The sequence below is a fragment of the Sorex fumeus genome, unplaced genomic scaffold (genome assembly GCF_029834395.1).
Source record: "Sorex fumeus unplaced genomic scaffold, SorFum_2.1 ptg000019l, whole genome shotgun sequence".
In the NCBI taxonomy this organism is placed as follows: domain Eukaryota; kingdom Metazoa; phylum Chordata; class Mammalia; order Eulipotyphla; family Soricidae; genus Sorex; species Sorex fumeus.
Window position 1 is genome coordinate 947,022 of NW_026606076.1, and position 18,014 is coordinate 965,035.

Below are 18,014 nucleotides of genomic sequence, written 5' to 3' on the forward strand. Positions count from 1 at the left end.
AAGTAAACTTCCTCCATCAATATGAAACTGGGTGGGGGGTGGGGGGCCTGGAGTGATAGTACAGCAGGTAATGCCTTCCATGTGGCCGACCCGGGTTCGATTCCCAGCATCCCATAGGGTCCCCCCGAGAACCACCAGGAGTAATTCCTGAGTGCATGAGCCAGGAGGAACCCCTGTGCATCGCCGGGTGTGACCCAAAAAAAAGCAAAAAAAAAAAAAAAAAAAAAAGGACCTGAGGGGCTAGAGAGACCCCTCCAGGGGGAGGGTGTTTGCCTTGAACGCAGCCGACGTAGGTTCAAATCCCCAGTCCCCGCACGGGATCTCCTGAGCCCCATCAGGAGTGATCCTGGAGCACAGAGCCACGAGTCAGTCCTGAGCACAGCCAGCAACGCCCCCACCCCAACATCTCCCCAGAATGGGATTTATTCCGTCTGCGGGTCGCACATGTGCTCTCCCGCGATCACCTCTCCCAAGGGCTTGACCCCCAGCTATGGCAAAGGAGTTGGAGAACTCGGACCCAGTTCAGACAACAAGCACCAAACTAGGAGCCTGGGGCCAGGGCCATGCCCAAGGCCCGCGACGCAAACCCGCAACCTGAGTTCTCCTCAGTACGTCCCTCCTGCCACCAGAGAAACCCACATTCCCCTTTCCCAGACCCAGAGACTTTCCGAAGTGACCTGCCCATCCGTGGCAAGAACCCAACGGACCCGATGGGGATCAAAAACCCAACCGGGAAGGGGGGGGGGGGGGCTGGAGAGATAGCACAGTGGGTAGGGCGTTTGCCTTGCACGCGGCCGACCCGGGTTCGATTCCCAGCATCCCATAGGGTTCGATTCCCAGCATCCCATAGGGTCCCCTGAGCACCGCCATGAGTAACTCCTGAGTGCAGAGCCAGGAGGAACCCCTGTGCATCGCCGGGTGTGACCCAAAAAGCAAAAAAAAAAAAAAAAAAAACAACCGGGGATCAAAAACCCAACCGGCCCGACGGGGATCAAGAACCCAGATGGCAGTTCTGTTTGTTTTGGGGGTGGTCACACCCACCAATGATGCTCGGGCCTGACTCCTGGCTCTGCACTCAAGGATCACTCCTGGCAGGCCTGGAGTGGGGGGTGGTGGTGGTGGGGGAACTAGGGGATGTCTGGAATCGAACCCAGGTCAGTCCTGTGCCAGGCAAGTGCCCTCCGCGCTGTACTATCCCTCCGGGCCCCAGGATGGCAATTCAGACACGCAACCCGTGTGTGTGTGCGCGCTGTGTGCTTGCTGGCCGCTTCTCTTCATAAGGCGTCAGGTTAATCATTCACCCACATACCTGCGACCTCATCCCCAAATGATCGCCCTTGGCCCTGGGGGTTGGTCCAGACTGTCTCCAGGAGGAGAGATCAACACAAACACACACACACACACACACACACACACACACACATACACATACACACGATCCCAGCAGTGGGTCAGCCTCCCCCCAACACACACACACTCCAAAAAGGAAGGAAGGAAGCAAAGGTGGGAGGGGGGCAGAAGGATGTGTGTTTCTTCACAGCTGGGGACCAAGGACAAGGAAACAGCGGGAAAGGCACTTGCAGTCGCACCAGGGGCCCTACCGGGTTCGATCCCCAGCAGCACCCCATATGGTTGGTTCCCCAGCGCCCTGCCAGGAAAGATCCCTGAGCACAGTCAGGTTAAGTAAGCCCTGAGCACTGCTGGCTGTGAACTCCCCCCTCCCCAAAGAGTTAAGTCTCCGCACGTGCACAAGCCCCTTATCCCCTGCAGCCTGGCCAGCTCCGGCCCCTTCCCACCTCCACGCAGCAACAGGTCAAAGAGGGGGGCGAAAGTTAGCAGAAACGGTGCAAAAAAAAAAAAACGACTCGGGCGCTCGGATTCCTGCAAAGCTGCATTTTGCTCGTCATCCTCCTTCCTCTGAGCCGCCAAGTGCAGCGACCAACTGGCAACTGGCAAGACCCCCAAAGCAGCGCGCGCATGCAACTTGGCGGGATCTTCTGGGGGGTGTGCGGGGTCCCGGGACCAGCACTAAGGCGGGGTCTTCTGAGGGGGGGGTCCCGGGACCAGCACTAAGGCGGGATCTTCTGGGGGAGGGGGTCCCCAGGACCAGCACTAAGGCGGGATCTTCTGGGGCAGGGGGTCCCGGGACCAGCACTAAGGCGGGATCTTCTGAGGGGGGGGGGTCCCGGGACCAGCACTAAGGCGGGATCTTCTGGGGCAGGGGGTCCCGGGACCAGCACTAAGGCGGGGTCTTCTGAGGGGGGGGGTCCCGGGACCAGCACTAAGGCGGGATCTTCTGGGGCAGGGGGTCCCGGGACCAGCACTAAGGCGGGATCTTCTGAGGGGGGGGTCCCGGGACCAGCACTAAGGCGGGATCTTCTGGGGCAGGGGGTCCCGGGACCAGCACTAAGGCGGGATCTTCTGGGGGGGTCCCCGGGACCAGCACTAAGGCGGGGTCTTCTGGGGCAGGGGGTCCCGGGACCAGCATTAAGGCGGGATCTTCTGGGGGGGTCCCCGGGACCAGCACTAAGGCGGGATCTTCTGGGGCAGGGGGTCCCGGGACCAGCACTAAGGCGGGGTCTTCTGGGGCAGGGGGTCCCAGGACCAGCATTAAGGCGGGATCTTCTGGGGGGGTCCCCGGGACCAGCACTAAGGCGGGATCTTCTGGGGCAGGGGGTCCCGGGACCAGCATTAAGGCGGGATCTTCTGGGGGGGGTCCCCGGGACCAGCACTAAGGCGGGATCTTCTGGGGCAGGGGGTCCCGGGACCAGCACTAAGGCGGGGTCTTCTGGGGCAGGGGGTCCCGGGACCAGCACTAAGGCGGGATCTTCTGGGGGGGTCCCCGGGACCAGCACTAAGGCGGGATCTTCTGGGGGGGTCCCCGGGACCAGCACTAAGGCGGGATCTTCTGGGGGGGTCCCCGGGACCAGCACTAAGGCGGGATCTTCTGGGGGGGTCCCCGGGACCAGCACTAAGGCGGGATCTTCTGGGGGGGTCCCCGGGACCAGCACTAAGGCGGGGTCTTCTGGGGCAGGGGGTCCCGGGACCAGCACTAAGGCGGGATCTTCTGGGGCAGGGGGTCCCGGGACCAGCTCTAAGGGGCTCAGGGGGACTTCGTAGCCCTCGCTGGAGCCCCGGGACGGGGGGATCTGGTGGTCTGGCGGGTGGGGGTGGGGCAGGGCTGTCGCCCCTTCCCACCAGGCCGGCCCCAGCCGCTCGGGACCCTGGAGCCCCAGGACCTTGCTGGGCTCCAGATCTGAGGAGGGGTCGCACTGGGCCCCCCCCTGCAGAAGGAAGGACGATGGGCTTGCAGGGCTCCCCGGGCAGCGGCTGCCCCTCCACCGAGCCCCCCTGCACCGGCGCGCCAGCCCGGAGGAGCCCAGGCAACCTCGGGGGGTCCCGCGCCCGACGGCTCCCGACGGCTCCCCGTTGCATTCCCGCGTCCCGTTCTCCTCGGACCCGCCCTGCCCTGCTCACCTCGCCTCCGCCCGGTGTCCGGCGCTGCCCGCCCGCGCCTCCGATCGCCCCAGCCGCCGCCGTCCAACCTCCCCGGCTGCAACAGCCGCCAGCGGCGCCGAGCCGGAAGCGGGAAGGCGCGCGGGCCGGTGCGCGCGTGCGCGGACACGCCCCCACCCGCCGGTGGGCGTGGCTCGCGTGGGGGCGTGAACCCGGAAGGGGGCGGGGTCTCCTGGGCTCGTGGGTTTGGGGAGTCAAGGTCGGGGCTTGCGGCTGAAGCCGGAGCCGCAGGCGGCGTCCGCGCGGTCTCGTGGGAGGATTCGCGGGCTGGAGAGGGGGGAGGGGTGCTGGCGCGGAGGTGGTGGGTGCTTTTTGGGGGGACACACACCCAGGTGGTGCTTAGGGATCGTTCCTGGTGGGCTCGAGGGACCCTTTTGGGGTGCCCGGGGGCCGACCCCAGGTTGGCCCCGTGCACGCAGGCGGGCGGCGCAATTCACAGGAGCCAGCCTGGGAACCCCTAAGAGGGTTTGGTGGGATTAGCAGGAGTCTGGGTGGGTGATAAGCAAAACTGAGAAGGTTTCCGGCTGGAGAGATAGCACAGCGGGGAGGGCGTTTGCCTTGCACGCGGCCGACCCGGGTTCGATTCCCAGCATCCCATAGGGTCCCCCGAGCACCGCCAGGAGTAACTCCTGAGTGCATGAGCCAGGAGTGACCCCTGTGCATCGCGGGGTGTGACCCAAAAAGCAAAAAAAAAAAACCAAAAAACTGAGAAGGTTTCTGTCCCTAAGGCAGACCCGTGGGTATTTGGGGGTGCCTGCATGATAATTATCAGTGGGTGCCTGGGGGTCTGGAATCCTAAGCGAGAAATGTGAGGGGAGAGAGAACAGAAATGGAGAAGAAAAAAAAAGAAAGCAGATCTGTTCCCTGCGAAGATTAGTCAGTCCCGCTCAGATGGTTCTAGACTCCCCAAGAGATAGCATCAAGCACCCCCAAACACATACCAGACACTCAGACAGGTGCCATCAGATAGCCAAGCCATGTATCACGCGCGTCCCAGAAAATAGGCGAGACACCTCACCCCAAAATTAACTTTCATAATCTTAAAAAAAAAAACAGCTGGGGGCTGGAGTGATAGCACAGCCGGTAGGGCGTTTGCCTTACACGCGGCCGACCTGAGTTCGATTCCCAGCATCCCATAGGGTCCCCTGAGCACCTCCAGGAGTGATTCCTGAGTGCAGGGCCAGGAGTAACCCCTGTGCATCGCCGGGTATGACCCAAAAAGTCAAAAATAAAATAAAATTAAAAAAAAAAAAAACAGCTGGGAGAGGACTCAGAGGGCTGGGCTGGAGTGTGATACACAGAGGAGAGGCCAGGGTTTGGAAGCACTGCATAACTGTCTCCCCTCTGCACCCCAGTACTGTCAGGAATCACCCCCAAACCAAAACAAAACTGTCAACAACATGCAAAATACTCCCAAAGCACAGACACTTTTTCCCAAGAACTATTAGAAATAATAGAGGCTGGAGTCTTAGGACATCTTATTATCTCATTCCTACTTTGGACAACCTGGCAGGCTACCGAATGTAACCTGCCCACACGGCAGAGTCTGGCAAACTCCCTGTGGCGTACCCAATATGCCAAATACCAGTAACAATGATGGGTCTCATTCTCCTAACTCTGAAAGAGCCTTGAATATGGCACTTTTTAAAAAATCTCAGGGCTAGGACGAAGGAGATGTTACTGGGGCCTGCTCGAGGCAATTGACGAATAACAGGATGGTCGTGATCGTGGAGTCTTAGGACAGCGGGGCGGGCACTTGTCTTGCACACAGCTGAACCCGGTTTGATGTCCAGCACCCCCATAGGATCTCCCAAGCTCTGCAGGGAGTAATTCCTGAATGCAGAGCTAAGAGTCCACCCTGAACACAGCCATGTGTAGCCCCCAAACCGAACCAAAATAAGAAATCCCAATGCAAAGAGCCTTTTGAGCCCCAAAAGTTCATGGGACCTTTCAGTTGTTTTTTTTTTTTCTTCCTTTTTTGGCCACACTTAGGAGTGGCCCTTTGCTCAGGCATTACTTCTGGCTCTGTGCTCAGGAGTTAGCCCTGGCAGTGCCCAGGCGACCCTATCTGATACCAGGGATTAAACCCAGGTTGGTCATGTGCTAGGCAAACGCCCTACCTACTGTATTATCGCTCTAGCCTCTCAGTTTTATTTTCATTTGGGGGCACACCCCATGTGCTCAGTAGCTACTCCTGGCTCTGTGCTGTCAGTTCGGTGCCTGGGATAGAACCGGGTGCATTCAAGGGAATGCAGCTCAATGCAGTTATTTCAGAGGGAGGCAATTCTACCCTTCGCCCTAACCCAAGGGCTTTTGACCTCCATCTCTGTTCTTTTTTTTTTTTTCTTTTTGGGTCACACCCAGCAATGCTCAGGGGTTACTCCTGGCTCTGCACTCAGGAATTACGGGGACATAAGGGATGCTGGGGAACGAACCCAGGTCAGCTGCATGCAAGGCAAATGCCCTACCCACTGTACTATCACTCCAGCCCCTGATCTGCACCTCTTGTCTTTTTTTTGTCACTTCTCACTTTTATGCGTTTGTGAGTCTTTCTCAAGGGGGTGGAGCTGTATCCTGCTAAGAGCTAAGAAGACCAGGGGATGGGGTGGGGGGGACTTTCTCAAGCTCACCCCAATGTCAATCTCTAGAAGCTGTTCTGGGAGTTGGAAGATGTTGAAAAGCCCCCTCCCACCGCTACCCACTGAATGTCAAGACACCCCAAGTTTTGTTTTGTTTGGGGGTCACACCCAACAGTGCTCAGGGCTTACTCCTGGCTCTGACCCTCAGAAATTACTCCTAGCGGTGCTTGAGGGAACCGTATGGGATGTCGGGGATCGAACCCAGCTGCATGCAAGACAAGCGTCTGCCCCGAGACACCCCAAATCTTGATAAGCCAAACTATCTTCAGGCATGGTTCTAGGTGGGGGGAGAGGACAAAGATGCTGAGGTGTTAAGGACCACTGAAGTTAGACACTGTCATTTGGGGGTCTGTCACCCGTGGCTTCCTGAACATGGTAATAAAAAGGGTGAGTAAGACTTAGGCAGCAGAGCAAGTTCTGGGAGCATCTGGGGATCTCAGGGGCGCTGAGAAGTGGGAGAGAAGGACGGAGGGGGTCAGGGCCAGCCAGGGCCTTGCTTGGTGGAGGCTGGAACTGGACAGTCCAGACGGGCGCCATCAGCGGGGCTGGTCTTGGGGGAAATCTTGGTGTTTCTACCCAAACCCGTGTCGGCTAAGTGCAGCATGAAGTGACTCATGCTGTTTGCTGGAATCTTCCTTACCTTGGTGAGCTTCCTCTAGGCCACAGAGAAACCTGGCTTTGCAGACTGACCTTGTTGTCGGGGGTGTGATTCCTGGGCCTACACTTCCGGTGGGAGAGCTTGAGCATGGAGGGCATTTGCCTTGCACACAACTGACCTGGGTTTGATCCCCGGCACCCCATAGGGTCCCCCAAACGCTGCCAGGAGTAATTCCTGAGTGCGGAGCCTGGAGCAACCCCTGAGCATCTCCTGGTGTGACCCAAAAAACTAAAAACCAAACCAAAACAAAAAAACACTTCCAGTGGGAGTGAGACAAGGTTATCCTGCTTATTCATTTTGTTTGGTTTTGGTCAGGGTTGCTGGGTGTGACCCCCCCCCCCACCCATGGTCAGGGTTTACTCCTGGCTCTGCACTCAAGGGTCACTCCTGGCGGTCTCTGAGGTGCCAGGGATCGAACCTGGGTCTGCTGTGTGCAAGGCAAGTGCACTGCCTGCTGTCCTAACTCTCCCCACCCTTCCACTTATCCTTTTTTTTGAGGTTTGGAGTCATGTCTAGCAGTGTTCAGGGTTTCCTCCTGACTCTGTGCTCAGGGATTACTCCTGGTGGAGCTTCGGGGACCCTCTGGGTGTCAGGGATGAAACTTGGATCAACTGATGAAACTTGGATCAACTGCGTGTGGGGCAAATGCCTCTCCCCAGTATGGTCTCTCCAGGCCCCTTAAAAGTCTTCTTTTGTTTTGTTTTGTTTTGTCATACCCAGTGGTGCTCAGGGCTTCTGGGATCATTCCTGGCAAGGCTCGGAGATCCTATGGGTGCCAGGGATGGAACCCTGGTCAGCTGTGTGCAAGGCAATCTCTCTCCCCACTGTCTTATCATTCCGACCCGCCCCCCTCCCCACCAAAACCCTTTTAGGACAACAACTGATGGAGATGGGATGTTTAGAGACCCAGAAGAGATCTCTTGGGCATCCTGCTAAGTGTTACCCTCATCCTCTCCTTGATCCACTCAAACCTCCCTGGAGCTCAAGAGTTGCCCTGAAAACAAATGACACCCCTACAAGGAGGAACTAGATTCCATTCTTCCTCAGAGGAGGCCACTCGATGGGGTGACTCACTCCCCAAGAACAGAGAAGGAATGAATAGTCACCGGTCCTTGAAGCAGGTGACGAAGGAAGGTCGCTTTTTAATTTTTTTGATTTGGGGGGCCACACCCAGCGATGTTCAAGGCTTCCTCCTGATTCGATGCTCGGGGATCACTCCTGGAGATGTTCCAGGGACCCTAGGGAATGCTGAGGATCGAACCCGGGTTGACCATGTGCAAGAGACACTATACTATCGCTCCAGCTCCTATTTTTTTTTTTTGTTTTTTTTTTGAAGGGGGACACACTAGCAGTGCTCAGGGGTCTATGTGGCTGAGGGAACAGAGCTCACAACTGCTGTGGGCAACGCGCTGTAACCCCATGAGGGTCCCCCTGGCCACACCTATTGCCCGGGAGGAGTGATGGTACAGTGGGGGAGGGGCACTCAGCTTGCCCGTGGCTGATGTGGGTTCAATCCCCGGCATCCCATGGGATCTCCTGAGCACAGCCAAGAGTGATTTCTTTTTTTTTTTTTTTTTTTTTTTGCTTTTTGGGTCACACCCGGCAATGCGCAGGGGTTACTCCTGGTTCATGCACTCAGGAATTACACCTGGCGGTGCCCGGGGGACCATATGGGATGCTGGGAATCAAACCCGGGTCAACCGCATGCAAGGCAAACGCCCTCCCCGCTGTGCTATCACTCCAGCCCCCAAGAGTGATTTCTAAGTACAGAGCCTGAAGAACTCCTGAGCATTGCTGGGTGTGCCTCCCCCCCACCCCAAGAAAAAGAAAAAAAGAAAAAGGAACCCCCAGAGAAAACTCAGGGCGGACTTGAAATGGAATATCTGGGATCTGGAATTCAGCCCAAGACTTCAGCCTTGAGGTTTCCCAAAGTGGGGGGTGGGTGGAATTGGGGAGATATGGGGTCACAGCAGGAAGAGACCGCCTTGTCTGTGCCTGACCCAGGTTCGATCCTTGGGACCCCATAGGGTCTCCCAAGCCTGCCAGGAAAAATCCCTGAGCACAGAACCAGGAGGAAGCCCTGAGCACTGCTGGATGAGGCCCCCAAATAAAACAAATAAAGAAACCCCAACGAGGCAGGGACTGGGGCATGTGCTAAGCACATGGGCACCCTAGGCTTGACCCCCGGCAGGTTGGAGGTGACCTTTGAGCACTGAGTTGGGAGTGACCCTTTTTTAGTGGTGGCCCCTAAGCGTCAAAGCAAAAACAGGGCTCAAAAGAGAGGGGACACTTGGGAAGGGGGGCATTCCCGACTCATCCTTCACGCCCTACCAAGGTCACCAGTTGCCCCCCACGAGCGGCTCTCCGGCACGGCCATGGCTCCAGAGCACAGAAACCAATCTCATAATTATCTGACTCTCAGCAGAAATACTTCCAGGCTTAATAAGTAACATATCAGAAATCCAAAATCACGCGGCCGCTATTGCGGCCACCCGACATTATTTAATTATTGTGACCAGCTGCAGAAAACAAATTATCTCACAATGCCTTTTCAGCAGGTCTGATTTGGGGGTGTAAACTCTAAATAATAATGGTGCATCTTTTGTCGAAACAATGGATCTAATCAAAGCAGATAGAGTGTTAACTAGAATTCACCTGCCTCACAGGCATTGGGAGGGTTGGGGGGGCGGGTTTATTGGGGTTCTTCGTGGTGAAAAATAAGTATTGGTAAAGGGAAATGTGTTTGAGATTTGCGTGACCGAGACTTAAATCTGAAAGCTTTGTAACTTTTCCCACAGTGATTCAATAAATAAATAAATACAAAAAAAAACCCCATAGTATCAAAGAGCAAAAGATTAATCCTTTTCAGAGAATTTTAGATAATTCCTACAAGACAGTGGGAAAAATAGGGAGGAAAAAAAGTGTATGTGCAGAGAGGGAAGCCCAGAATGTATAAGTGAATAGATCTCAATTAAAATTTATGTTACTCTTCAAAGCAAAAAAAAAAAAGAGAGAGAGAGAGAGAGAGGACAATAGACAACGGGGAGGATGCTGGTCCTGCACGCGGATGATTCCTGGCACTCCCCCTCATCCCCCAAGCCAGCCAGGAGTGATCCCTGAGCATCCCTTGGTGTTGCCCAAGAAAAGAAAGAAAAAAACTTCATTCGGGGCAGGAGCGATGGGTACAGTGGGTAGGGCCTTTGCCTTGCATGACGGCAACCCAGGTTCAATCCCCGGCACCCCAGAGGGTCCCCTGAGCACCGCCAGGAGTAATTCCTGAGTGCAGAGCCAGGAGCAACCCCCGTGCATCACCGGGTGTGACCCCCAAAAAAAAGCCAAATAAATAAATAAATAAATAAATAAATAAGATGTTTGAAAAAAGAAAAAAAGAAAATACTTTATTCCCCCTCTAACTCTCTGTCTCTGGCTCTGGGGGGAGGGTCAGTCCCTCAGGGGGCATTTGGGCATCTGGAGGCATTTCTGGCAGTTCAATTCAGGGAGATGGGGCTGAAGGTAGGGGACAGCCTCCCCACCCAAGGACCATCCAGAGAGCCAGGCCCCCTCCCCAAGATCTGTCACCCACCCAGCAGACCTTTGTCCGGGTGCTGAGGAGGACAAAGGTCTCCTTTGTTATGGCGATAAGGTGATTTGGGGGAAGCCCCTGATTTCCTAGGAAGAGGCTGGCTGTCGGGGTTGGTAAAACCTGGGAGTAACTGTATTTCGTGCTCAATACCCCCTCCCCCACTTTTTCAAAACGGAAAGGACTTGGAGGACTGTGGGGGGCAGAGGATGGCTAGGCTGGGAAAAGCACCCCCAAGTCAGGCGTCTCAGAATCTCCTCCCCCCTCCCCTGCTTCCCCCTCTCTGTCCCTCTGTCCCTGCCTGCATTCCTCCTCTCCCTCCCTCTCTCCCTCTCTCTCTCTCTCTTTTTTTTTCTTTTTGGGTAACACCTGGAGATGTACAGGGCTTACTCCTGGCTCTGCACTCAGGAATTAGGTGCTCAGGGGACCATATGGGATGCCGGGGATCGAACCCGGGTTGGCCGCGTGCAAGGCAAACGCCCTACCCGCTGTGCTATCTCTCCAGCCCTGCCTCTTCCATTTCTTGATCATTTGTCTCCTTTTAGGCCCCTCCGTGGCCTTGGGCTCTCCACCCCCCGGCCCCCCCATGCCAGTGCAGTTGTCCCTGGCTCCAAGTCACTCAACCTCACTCCCCCCCCGCCCCCTTCAACTTTCCTTCCATCTCAGGGAGCTCTGGGGGGGACAGTGCCTGGTCCCACGGCCCCCCACAAGCCCCCAAAGTGGCCTTATTTGGAAAGGCATGTTTCCAAGCATGTGCTGAGTCCAGATGAGCGACCACAGGTGCCAAACTGAGACCCAGACTTGAACGGGGGGGGGGGGGGCGGCTAGAAGGATAGTACAGCGGCTAGGGCGTTTGCCCTGCATGGGGCTGACCGAGTTCTATGCCCAGCATCCCCTAGGGTCCCTGAGCCTGAGAACCCCTGAGCACCCCCAGGTGTGGTCCCCAAAGCACAAAACAACACAAACCAACAGCACTAATGACAAACTCATACGTGGCTGAAGGCAAGGTGCGGAGAAACCAGCATTCTGCACCCCCACCAAGAAATAGCCAGATGTCAGGGGAGACCCCCTGTTCCAGCACCTCCAGAGAGAGCCCTACCTCGCCCTGCTAACAGCTACACCTCAGACATCTCCAGATCCCCTCCAGACCCCCTCCAGATCCCTAGATTTCCCTCCAGGTCCCCTCCAGATTCCCTCCAGATCCCCAGACACCCTCCAGATCCCTAGATTCCCCTCCAGATCCCCTCCAAATCCCCTCCAGATCCCCAAATTCCCCTCCAGATCCCTTCCAGATGCACTCTAGATCCCCAGATCCCCTCCAGATCCCCCTCCACATCCCCAGATTCCCCTCCAAATCCCCTCCAGATCCCCAGATCCCCTCCAAATCCCCTCCAGATCCCCAAATTCCCCTCCAGATTCCTTCCAGATGCCCTCCAGATCCCCAGATTCCCCTCCAAATCCCCTCCAGATCCCCAGATCCCCTCCAGATCCCCCTCCAGATCCCCCTCCAGATCCCCAAATTCCCCTCCAGATTTCTTCCAGATGCCCTCCAGATCCCCAGATTCCCTTCCAAATCCCCTCCAGAACCCCCTCCAGATCCCCAGATTCCCCTCCAAATCCCATCCAGATCCCCAGATCCCCTCCAGATCCCCCTCCAGATCCCCCGATTCCCCTCCAAATCCCCTCCAGATCCCCAGATCCCCTCCAGATCCCCCTCCAGATCCCCAGATTCCCCTCCAAATCCCCTCCAGATCCCCAGATCCCCTCCAGATCCCCCTCCAGATCCCCCTCCAGATCCCCAAATTCCCCTCCAGATTCCTTCCAGATGCCCTCCAGATCCCCAGATTCCCTTCCAAATCCCCTCCAGATCCCCAGATCCCCTCCAGATCCCCCTCCAGATCCCCAGATTCCCCTCCAAATCCCATCCAGATCCCCAGATCCCCTCCAGATCCCCCTCCAGATCCCCAGATTCCCCTCCAAATCCCCTCCAGATCCCCAGATCCCCTCCAGATCCCCCTCCAGATCCCCAGATTCCCCTCCAAATCCCGTCCAGATCCCCCTCCAGATTCCTCTTGCTCATTTATCTCTAGATCCCCGTCTAGATCCCCCTCCAGCCGATACCTCCAGAACCCCCAAGAAATGCCATTTCTAGGGATCCAGCCGCCTCTGGGTTGCAATTTTCCATTCACAGAGATGCTCCCCCAACCTGCTGCGCCTTCCAACCCCGATTTTGCAAACTGAGGTGTGCCGGCAAGTTGGGGGGGGGGCATAGGGAGGGAGATGACAGCTAGTGAGGCTGCAATGTGGAGGAGATGAAAGGGAAGGGTCCGAGTGGACCCCGACCTACCGGTGCTCGGGGAGGACTGGCCGGCACTTTCTCTCCTCTCCCTGATGTCCTGGCCCTTGTCCTTGGGCACTCCCGGGCTCTTCACCTGGAGGGGGAGCCCCGAGATGGACCTTAGCATGCCGGGTGCTGCCAGGACCTGCTCCCCTATCTCCCCCCCCGCCCCGCCCCTTCCCCCCTTAATCATGAGATTCTCAGGTCAGGGGCCACCCTGCACACACTGACCTTCTCCTTCTGCCTGGTGACTCGGCTGCGGAGGCAGCTCAGCCTGCGTTTCACCCCGACACCCCGGGGGATCCTCTCGGCCTTGCCAGCACCATCATCCGTCCTAAAGGATAAGAAGAGATGAGAAGTGGGGTGCAAGGGGGGCGTTTGGAGCCAGCCCTGCTGGAGGCACCCACACCCCATCTTCCCGTGGGTTCTCATCCTGTTTCCCCTCTTCTCTGGTCCCGAACTACCCCCTGCCCCCCCCCACAACACACACATACTCATACACACATATATCCATACACACACTGCACACACATAATGCACACGTCACGATCACGATCACGATCATCCTGTTGTTCGTCGATTGCCTCGAGCAGGCACCAGTAACGTCTCCTTCGTCCTAGCCCTGAGATTTTTTTTTGGGGGGGTCACACCCGGCAACGCACAGCAGATACACCTGGCTCTGCACTCAGGAGTTAACTCCTGGCGGTGCTCAGGGGACCATATGGGATGCTGGGAATCGAACCCGGGTCGGCCGCGTGCAAGGCAAACGCCCTACTCGCTGTGCTATTGCTCCAGCCCCAGCCCTGAGATTTTAAAAAGGGCCATATTCAAGGCTCTTTCAGGGTTAGGAGAATGAGACCCATCATTGTTACTGGTATTTGGCATATTGGGTACGCCACGGGGAGTTTGCCAGACTCTGCCGTGTGGGCAGGTTACATTCGGTAGCCTGCCAGGTTGTCCAAAGTAAGAACGAGATAATATGATGGGCATGCACACATGCACACACACACACACACACACATTCAATCACCAGGCAGTTTTCCGAGTTCCGGAAAGGCAATGGGGATGGACCTGGTCTAATCCACAGTGGCCAGAGGCTGCCTCCTTGGTTCTGTCCAGCCCCGGCCTCTCCCCTGCCTCATCTCAGCAACCTTTCACCCCTGCCCATCCTTCCAGTGGCCCCCAAATGGGCTTTCCCCTGCTCCCCGCTCCCCGGCGCCTGTCAGAGTTCCTGGCAGGCCACCTCATGGAATAAAGGAACAACCAGGTATGGTCTGTGTGTGCCCCTTGCTCCCGGGTTATCATCAGTGACCTGGGAGCTGGTTTTCCAGATGTTCCTACCCCCTTTGGAGTAAAAGTCGAGGGACTGGGATGATAGAACAAGTGGGGAGGGCGGTTGCCTTGCACGTGCCCAACCTGGGTTCCATCCCCAGCATCCTCTAGGGTCCCCTGAGCCCGCTAGGAGTGATCCCTGAGTGCAGAGCCAGGAGCCAGCCCTGAGCATGCTGGGTGTGGCCCCAAAAATCAAAACCCAGAAAAACAAAACCATTTTTGGTTTGTTTATTTGAGGAAGGCCAGCCTCCTTCCGCACCAAGGTCACCTGGTCTCCACAGACACTGCACACCTTCCTTCCACCCAGACCACCAGGACCCCCTTCCCTAGGCCATGCAGTTCCCTCCAAAGGCACCATTTTCTTTCCCCATTTCATCTCCATATTTTATTTATTTATTTTTTTTTGCTTTTTGGGTCACACCCGGCAATGCACAGGGGTTACTCCTGGCTCTGCGCTCAGGAATTACCCCTGGCGGTGCTCAGGGGACCATATGGGATGCTGGGAATCGAACCCGGGTCGGCCGCGTGCAAGGCAAACGCCCTACCCACTATGCTATTGCTCCAGCCCCCTCATCTCCATATTTTGGCCAACTCCTACTCATCCATCAGAACCCGGCTCCAGCTCTCACCTCCTCCAGAAAGTCTTCCTCTGCCCTCATACAGTGAACGAGGAGACCCCTCTCCTGTTACCCCAGTGGTGGCCCTGGTGGTGGTCCCCGTGAGAAGAAGGAGGGAACCAGCTTAGGCCAGGCAGAGAAGGTCGTTGGCACAGCGTGTTGGCCCCCGCACGCGCGAGGTTCTGAGGACTTACTCGGACAGGAACTCAAACCAGGTGAGGTTGGAGTGGGCCCCTCCGGGACTGGTTGACAAGTGGGCCCTCTGCCGGACGCTGTGGGAGCAGAGGGGGTGGACACTGGGGTCAGCTGCCTGCCCCTGTCTGGTCCCCTTCTTCCATATCCCCCTGTCTCCTGCACAGTCGCCCCATCCCTGCCTACTGCATGCTGGGACCCGCATCTCTCTCTTTCTCTCTCTCTCTCTCTCTCTCTCTCTCTCTCTTTCTTCACTTTTTGGGTCACACCTGGAAATGCACAGGGTTCCTCATGCACTCAGGATCTACTCCTGGAGTTGCTCAGGGGACCCTATGGGATGCTGGGAATCGAACCCGGGTCGGCCGCGTGCCAGGCAAACGCCCTCCCCGCGGTGCTATCACTCCGGCCCCCACACCTGCCACTCAGACCCGCCCCACACCTGCCAGCTGCCCCTCACCTGTCTCACGTCTATCCCAAACCTCTCCCACCCCCATTCTCGCACCTGTCCACGCCTGTCCCACCCGTGTCCCCAGCCGCGTCCCCTCCCCGACCCCTCCATCCCTCCCGTGCTGTCCTTTCATACCCGTGGAACTGTCGTAATTCTTGCAGTACCTGCTGGACCATCAGCCTGGGTGCGAGATAAAGCAGCTCAGTGTCCCCCCCCACCCCCACCCCCGTCAACTCCCCCGACACCCGCAGCAGTGACTGGCCCCAGGCGGCCCCTCGGTTGCACCCTCTAGGGGTGCAGGCCAGGATCCTCCCGAGGGCTTTGGGGGTTCCTCCCTGCAGGGTACAGGCGCAGACACTCACACATGGTCGGGCTCCACGTGGTCTTTCTCCACACACTCCAGCAACGGGGGCTCCAGGCCTGGACACAGTCATCCCCCCCAAGCAGAAAACAGCGGTGAAGACACTCTGGGCTGCACCCCCACCCTCCCTCCACCCGAGCCGGGGTCAGGGGACCCTGTAGAGGTGGCGGCCGTGTCCCCTTGCTCTTCTGGGGGAGAGAGACAGCGAGTGCCAAGGTCCCCAGGCCCTCAATGAACCCCAAGGAAAGTGCCTTGCATCTTATCATTTTTTCTTTAAAAAAAATTGGGGGGGGGGGCGCTGGAGAGATAGCACAGCGGGTAGGGCGTTTGTCTTACACGCGGCCGACCCGGGTTCGATTCCCAGCATCCCATATGGTCCCCTGAGCACCGCCAGGAGTAACTCCTGAGTGCAGAGCCAGGAGGAACCCCTGTGCATCGCCAGGTGTGACCCAAAAAGCAAAAAAAAAATAAAGTTCAAGGTAAGTACCCTCCCCCCATACTATAGCTCCATCCCCATCAATTTCCTTCTTTTTATAAAAAAAATATATTTATTTATTAATTTTTTTGTTTGGATGGGCTGGAGCAATAGCACAGCGGATAGGGTGTTTGCCTTGCACGTGGCCAACCCGGGTTCGATTCCCAGCATCCCATATGGTCCCCCGAGCACTGTCAGGAGTGATTCTGAGTGCAAAGCCAGGAGTAACCCCTGAGCATCGCCGGGTGTGACAAAAAAAAATTTGTTTGGGGACCACACCCGGCAATGCTCAGGCATTACTCCTGACTGTGCTTGTGGGACCCTATAGGGTGCCAGGGATCGAACTGGGTTGGTCACGTGCAAGGCTAGCACCCTCCCCACTAGGCTATCACTCCAGGCTCATCAAATTCCTTCTTTTTTTGGGGGGGGCCACACCCGGCAATGCACAGGGGTACTCCTGACTCTGCACTCAGGAATCACTCCTGGCGGTGCTCAGGAGACCATATGGGATGCTGGGAATCGAACCCGGGTTGGCCGTGTGCAAGGCAAACACCCTACCCGCTGTGCTATTGCTCCAGCCCCTCAAATTCCTCCTTGATGCTTCACTAAAGCCACTGGGGGAACCTCCACTATCAACAGCAGAACCTCCCAAACAGTGTTGAGGAGATCTCGGGACCCCTCCTCCCTCAGCAGTGCTTGGGGGAGGGAACCAGGACATGCCGGGAATGGAACCCAGGAGGGTGCAAGCAAGGCAAACATCTCTTCCGCCACCTCATCTCATTTCGCTCATCTCATCCTTCATCTAGAAATGAGGGATGGGATGTAGACAGGTGGGTCTGACCCTAGAGAGATCCTCACGCAGAGACAAATCAGGAGATAGGCAGAGAGAGACAGAAGGGGTATGGCCACTGCCTCCAGGCAGTCCACCAGGCTTCATCGGTAGGCTAGTGCTGGATGAATTAGCCAATGAGCCACCTCCCCAGCCCTGCAGCCTCTTTCTTTTCTCTGGGGGTCACAGCCAGAGCCCAAACCAGGGGAGCCTCAGGTAGAAGCCTTACTGGCTGGGAAGTGGGTGTTGGGGGAGCCCTCAGCCCCAGCTACCTTGAACTTCCGGGGTCAGGACCTCCAGAGCTGGAAACCTTTCCTGGATCCTGAGCTCTGAGGAGCTCACGGGCACTGACAGAGACCGCGGTCTTCTCTCTGGCTTGTCCCATTCCTGTGAGGGGAACAGTCACCAGGCAAGTTGAGAACCCCCCTCTCCCTATCTACACACATCAGGGTGCTATGGGGAGGGCCCTACCCCTGGGCCATAGGGAAGGGACTGGATTTCCATAGCAGCCAAGGAGGAACTGAGGGGTGACCACCCCAGACAGCCAACCCCCCCCACTGAGCCCCCCATAATGCAGAACTTCGGGTCAACGTCATCCCAAGCATGGTCTTGGATACCACCTCCAGTAGAAAATTTTTTTTTGAGGGGACACATCTGGCAATCGGCAGGGGTTACTCCTGACTCTGCACTCAGGAATCACTCCTGGCAGTGTTCAGGGGATGATGGGAATTGAACCCGGGTCAGCCACATGCAAGGTAAGCGCCCTCCTGGTCGTACTATCGCTCTAGCCCTTCCAGCAGAAATTTCCTGATCACAGACTCCAAGCACAAATTGGGCATCCTTCCCCACAAGCCAGTATTCCAGCCCCCCCCATTCCCATGAACCCCACTTATGTCCAAGAATCCCCTGCCTTGAACCCCAGCATTTCAAGAATCCATGAGCTGGGGCCGGAGCGATAGTACAGTGGGAAGGGCATTTGCCTTGCACATGGCTGACCCGGATTCGATCCCCCCTGGCATTCCATATGGT

The 18,014-nt window shown here is 56.9% G+C and overlaps 2 protein-coding genes across 2 annotated transcripts in view; both read right to left on the bottom strand.

The window, feature by feature from the left end:
- The window catches only part of ARHGEF18 (Rho/Rac guanine nucleotide exchange factor 18), a 48,232-nt gene extending 44,663 nt beyond the window's left edge, over positions 1 to 3,569 (bottom strand). The window contains exon 1 of the mRNA XM_056113152.1: positions 3,478 to 3,569. The gene's annotated coding sequence lies outside the window, so the exon portion shown is untranslated. The remainder of the gene's footprint in view (positions 1 to 3,477) is intronic.
- A 141-nt stretch (positions 3,570 to 3,710) lies between these two features.
- The window catches only part of LOC130022480 (rho guanine nucleotide exchange factor 18-like), a 69,779-nt gene continuing 55,475 nt past the window's right edge, over positions 3,711 to 18,014 (bottom strand). The window contains exons 3-9 of the mRNA XM_056113252.1: positions 17,258 to 17,372; positions 15,683 to 15,740; positions 15,456 to 15,500; positions 14,875 to 14,952; positions 12,963 to 13,065; positions 12,741 to 12,825; positions 3,711 to 3,763 (exon numbers count right to left, since the gene is read on the bottom strand). Of these exons, the coding sequence (XP_055969227.1) occupies positions 3,711 to 3,763; positions 12,741 to 12,825; positions 12,963 to 13,065; positions 14,875 to 14,952; positions 15,456 to 15,500; positions 15,683 to 15,740; positions 17,258 to 17,372 (537 nt within the window). The remainder of the gene's footprint in view (positions 3,764 to 12,740; positions 12,826 to 12,962; positions 13,066 to 14,874; positions 14,953 to 15,455; positions 15,501 to 15,682; positions 15,741 to 17,257; positions 17,373 to 18,014) is intronic.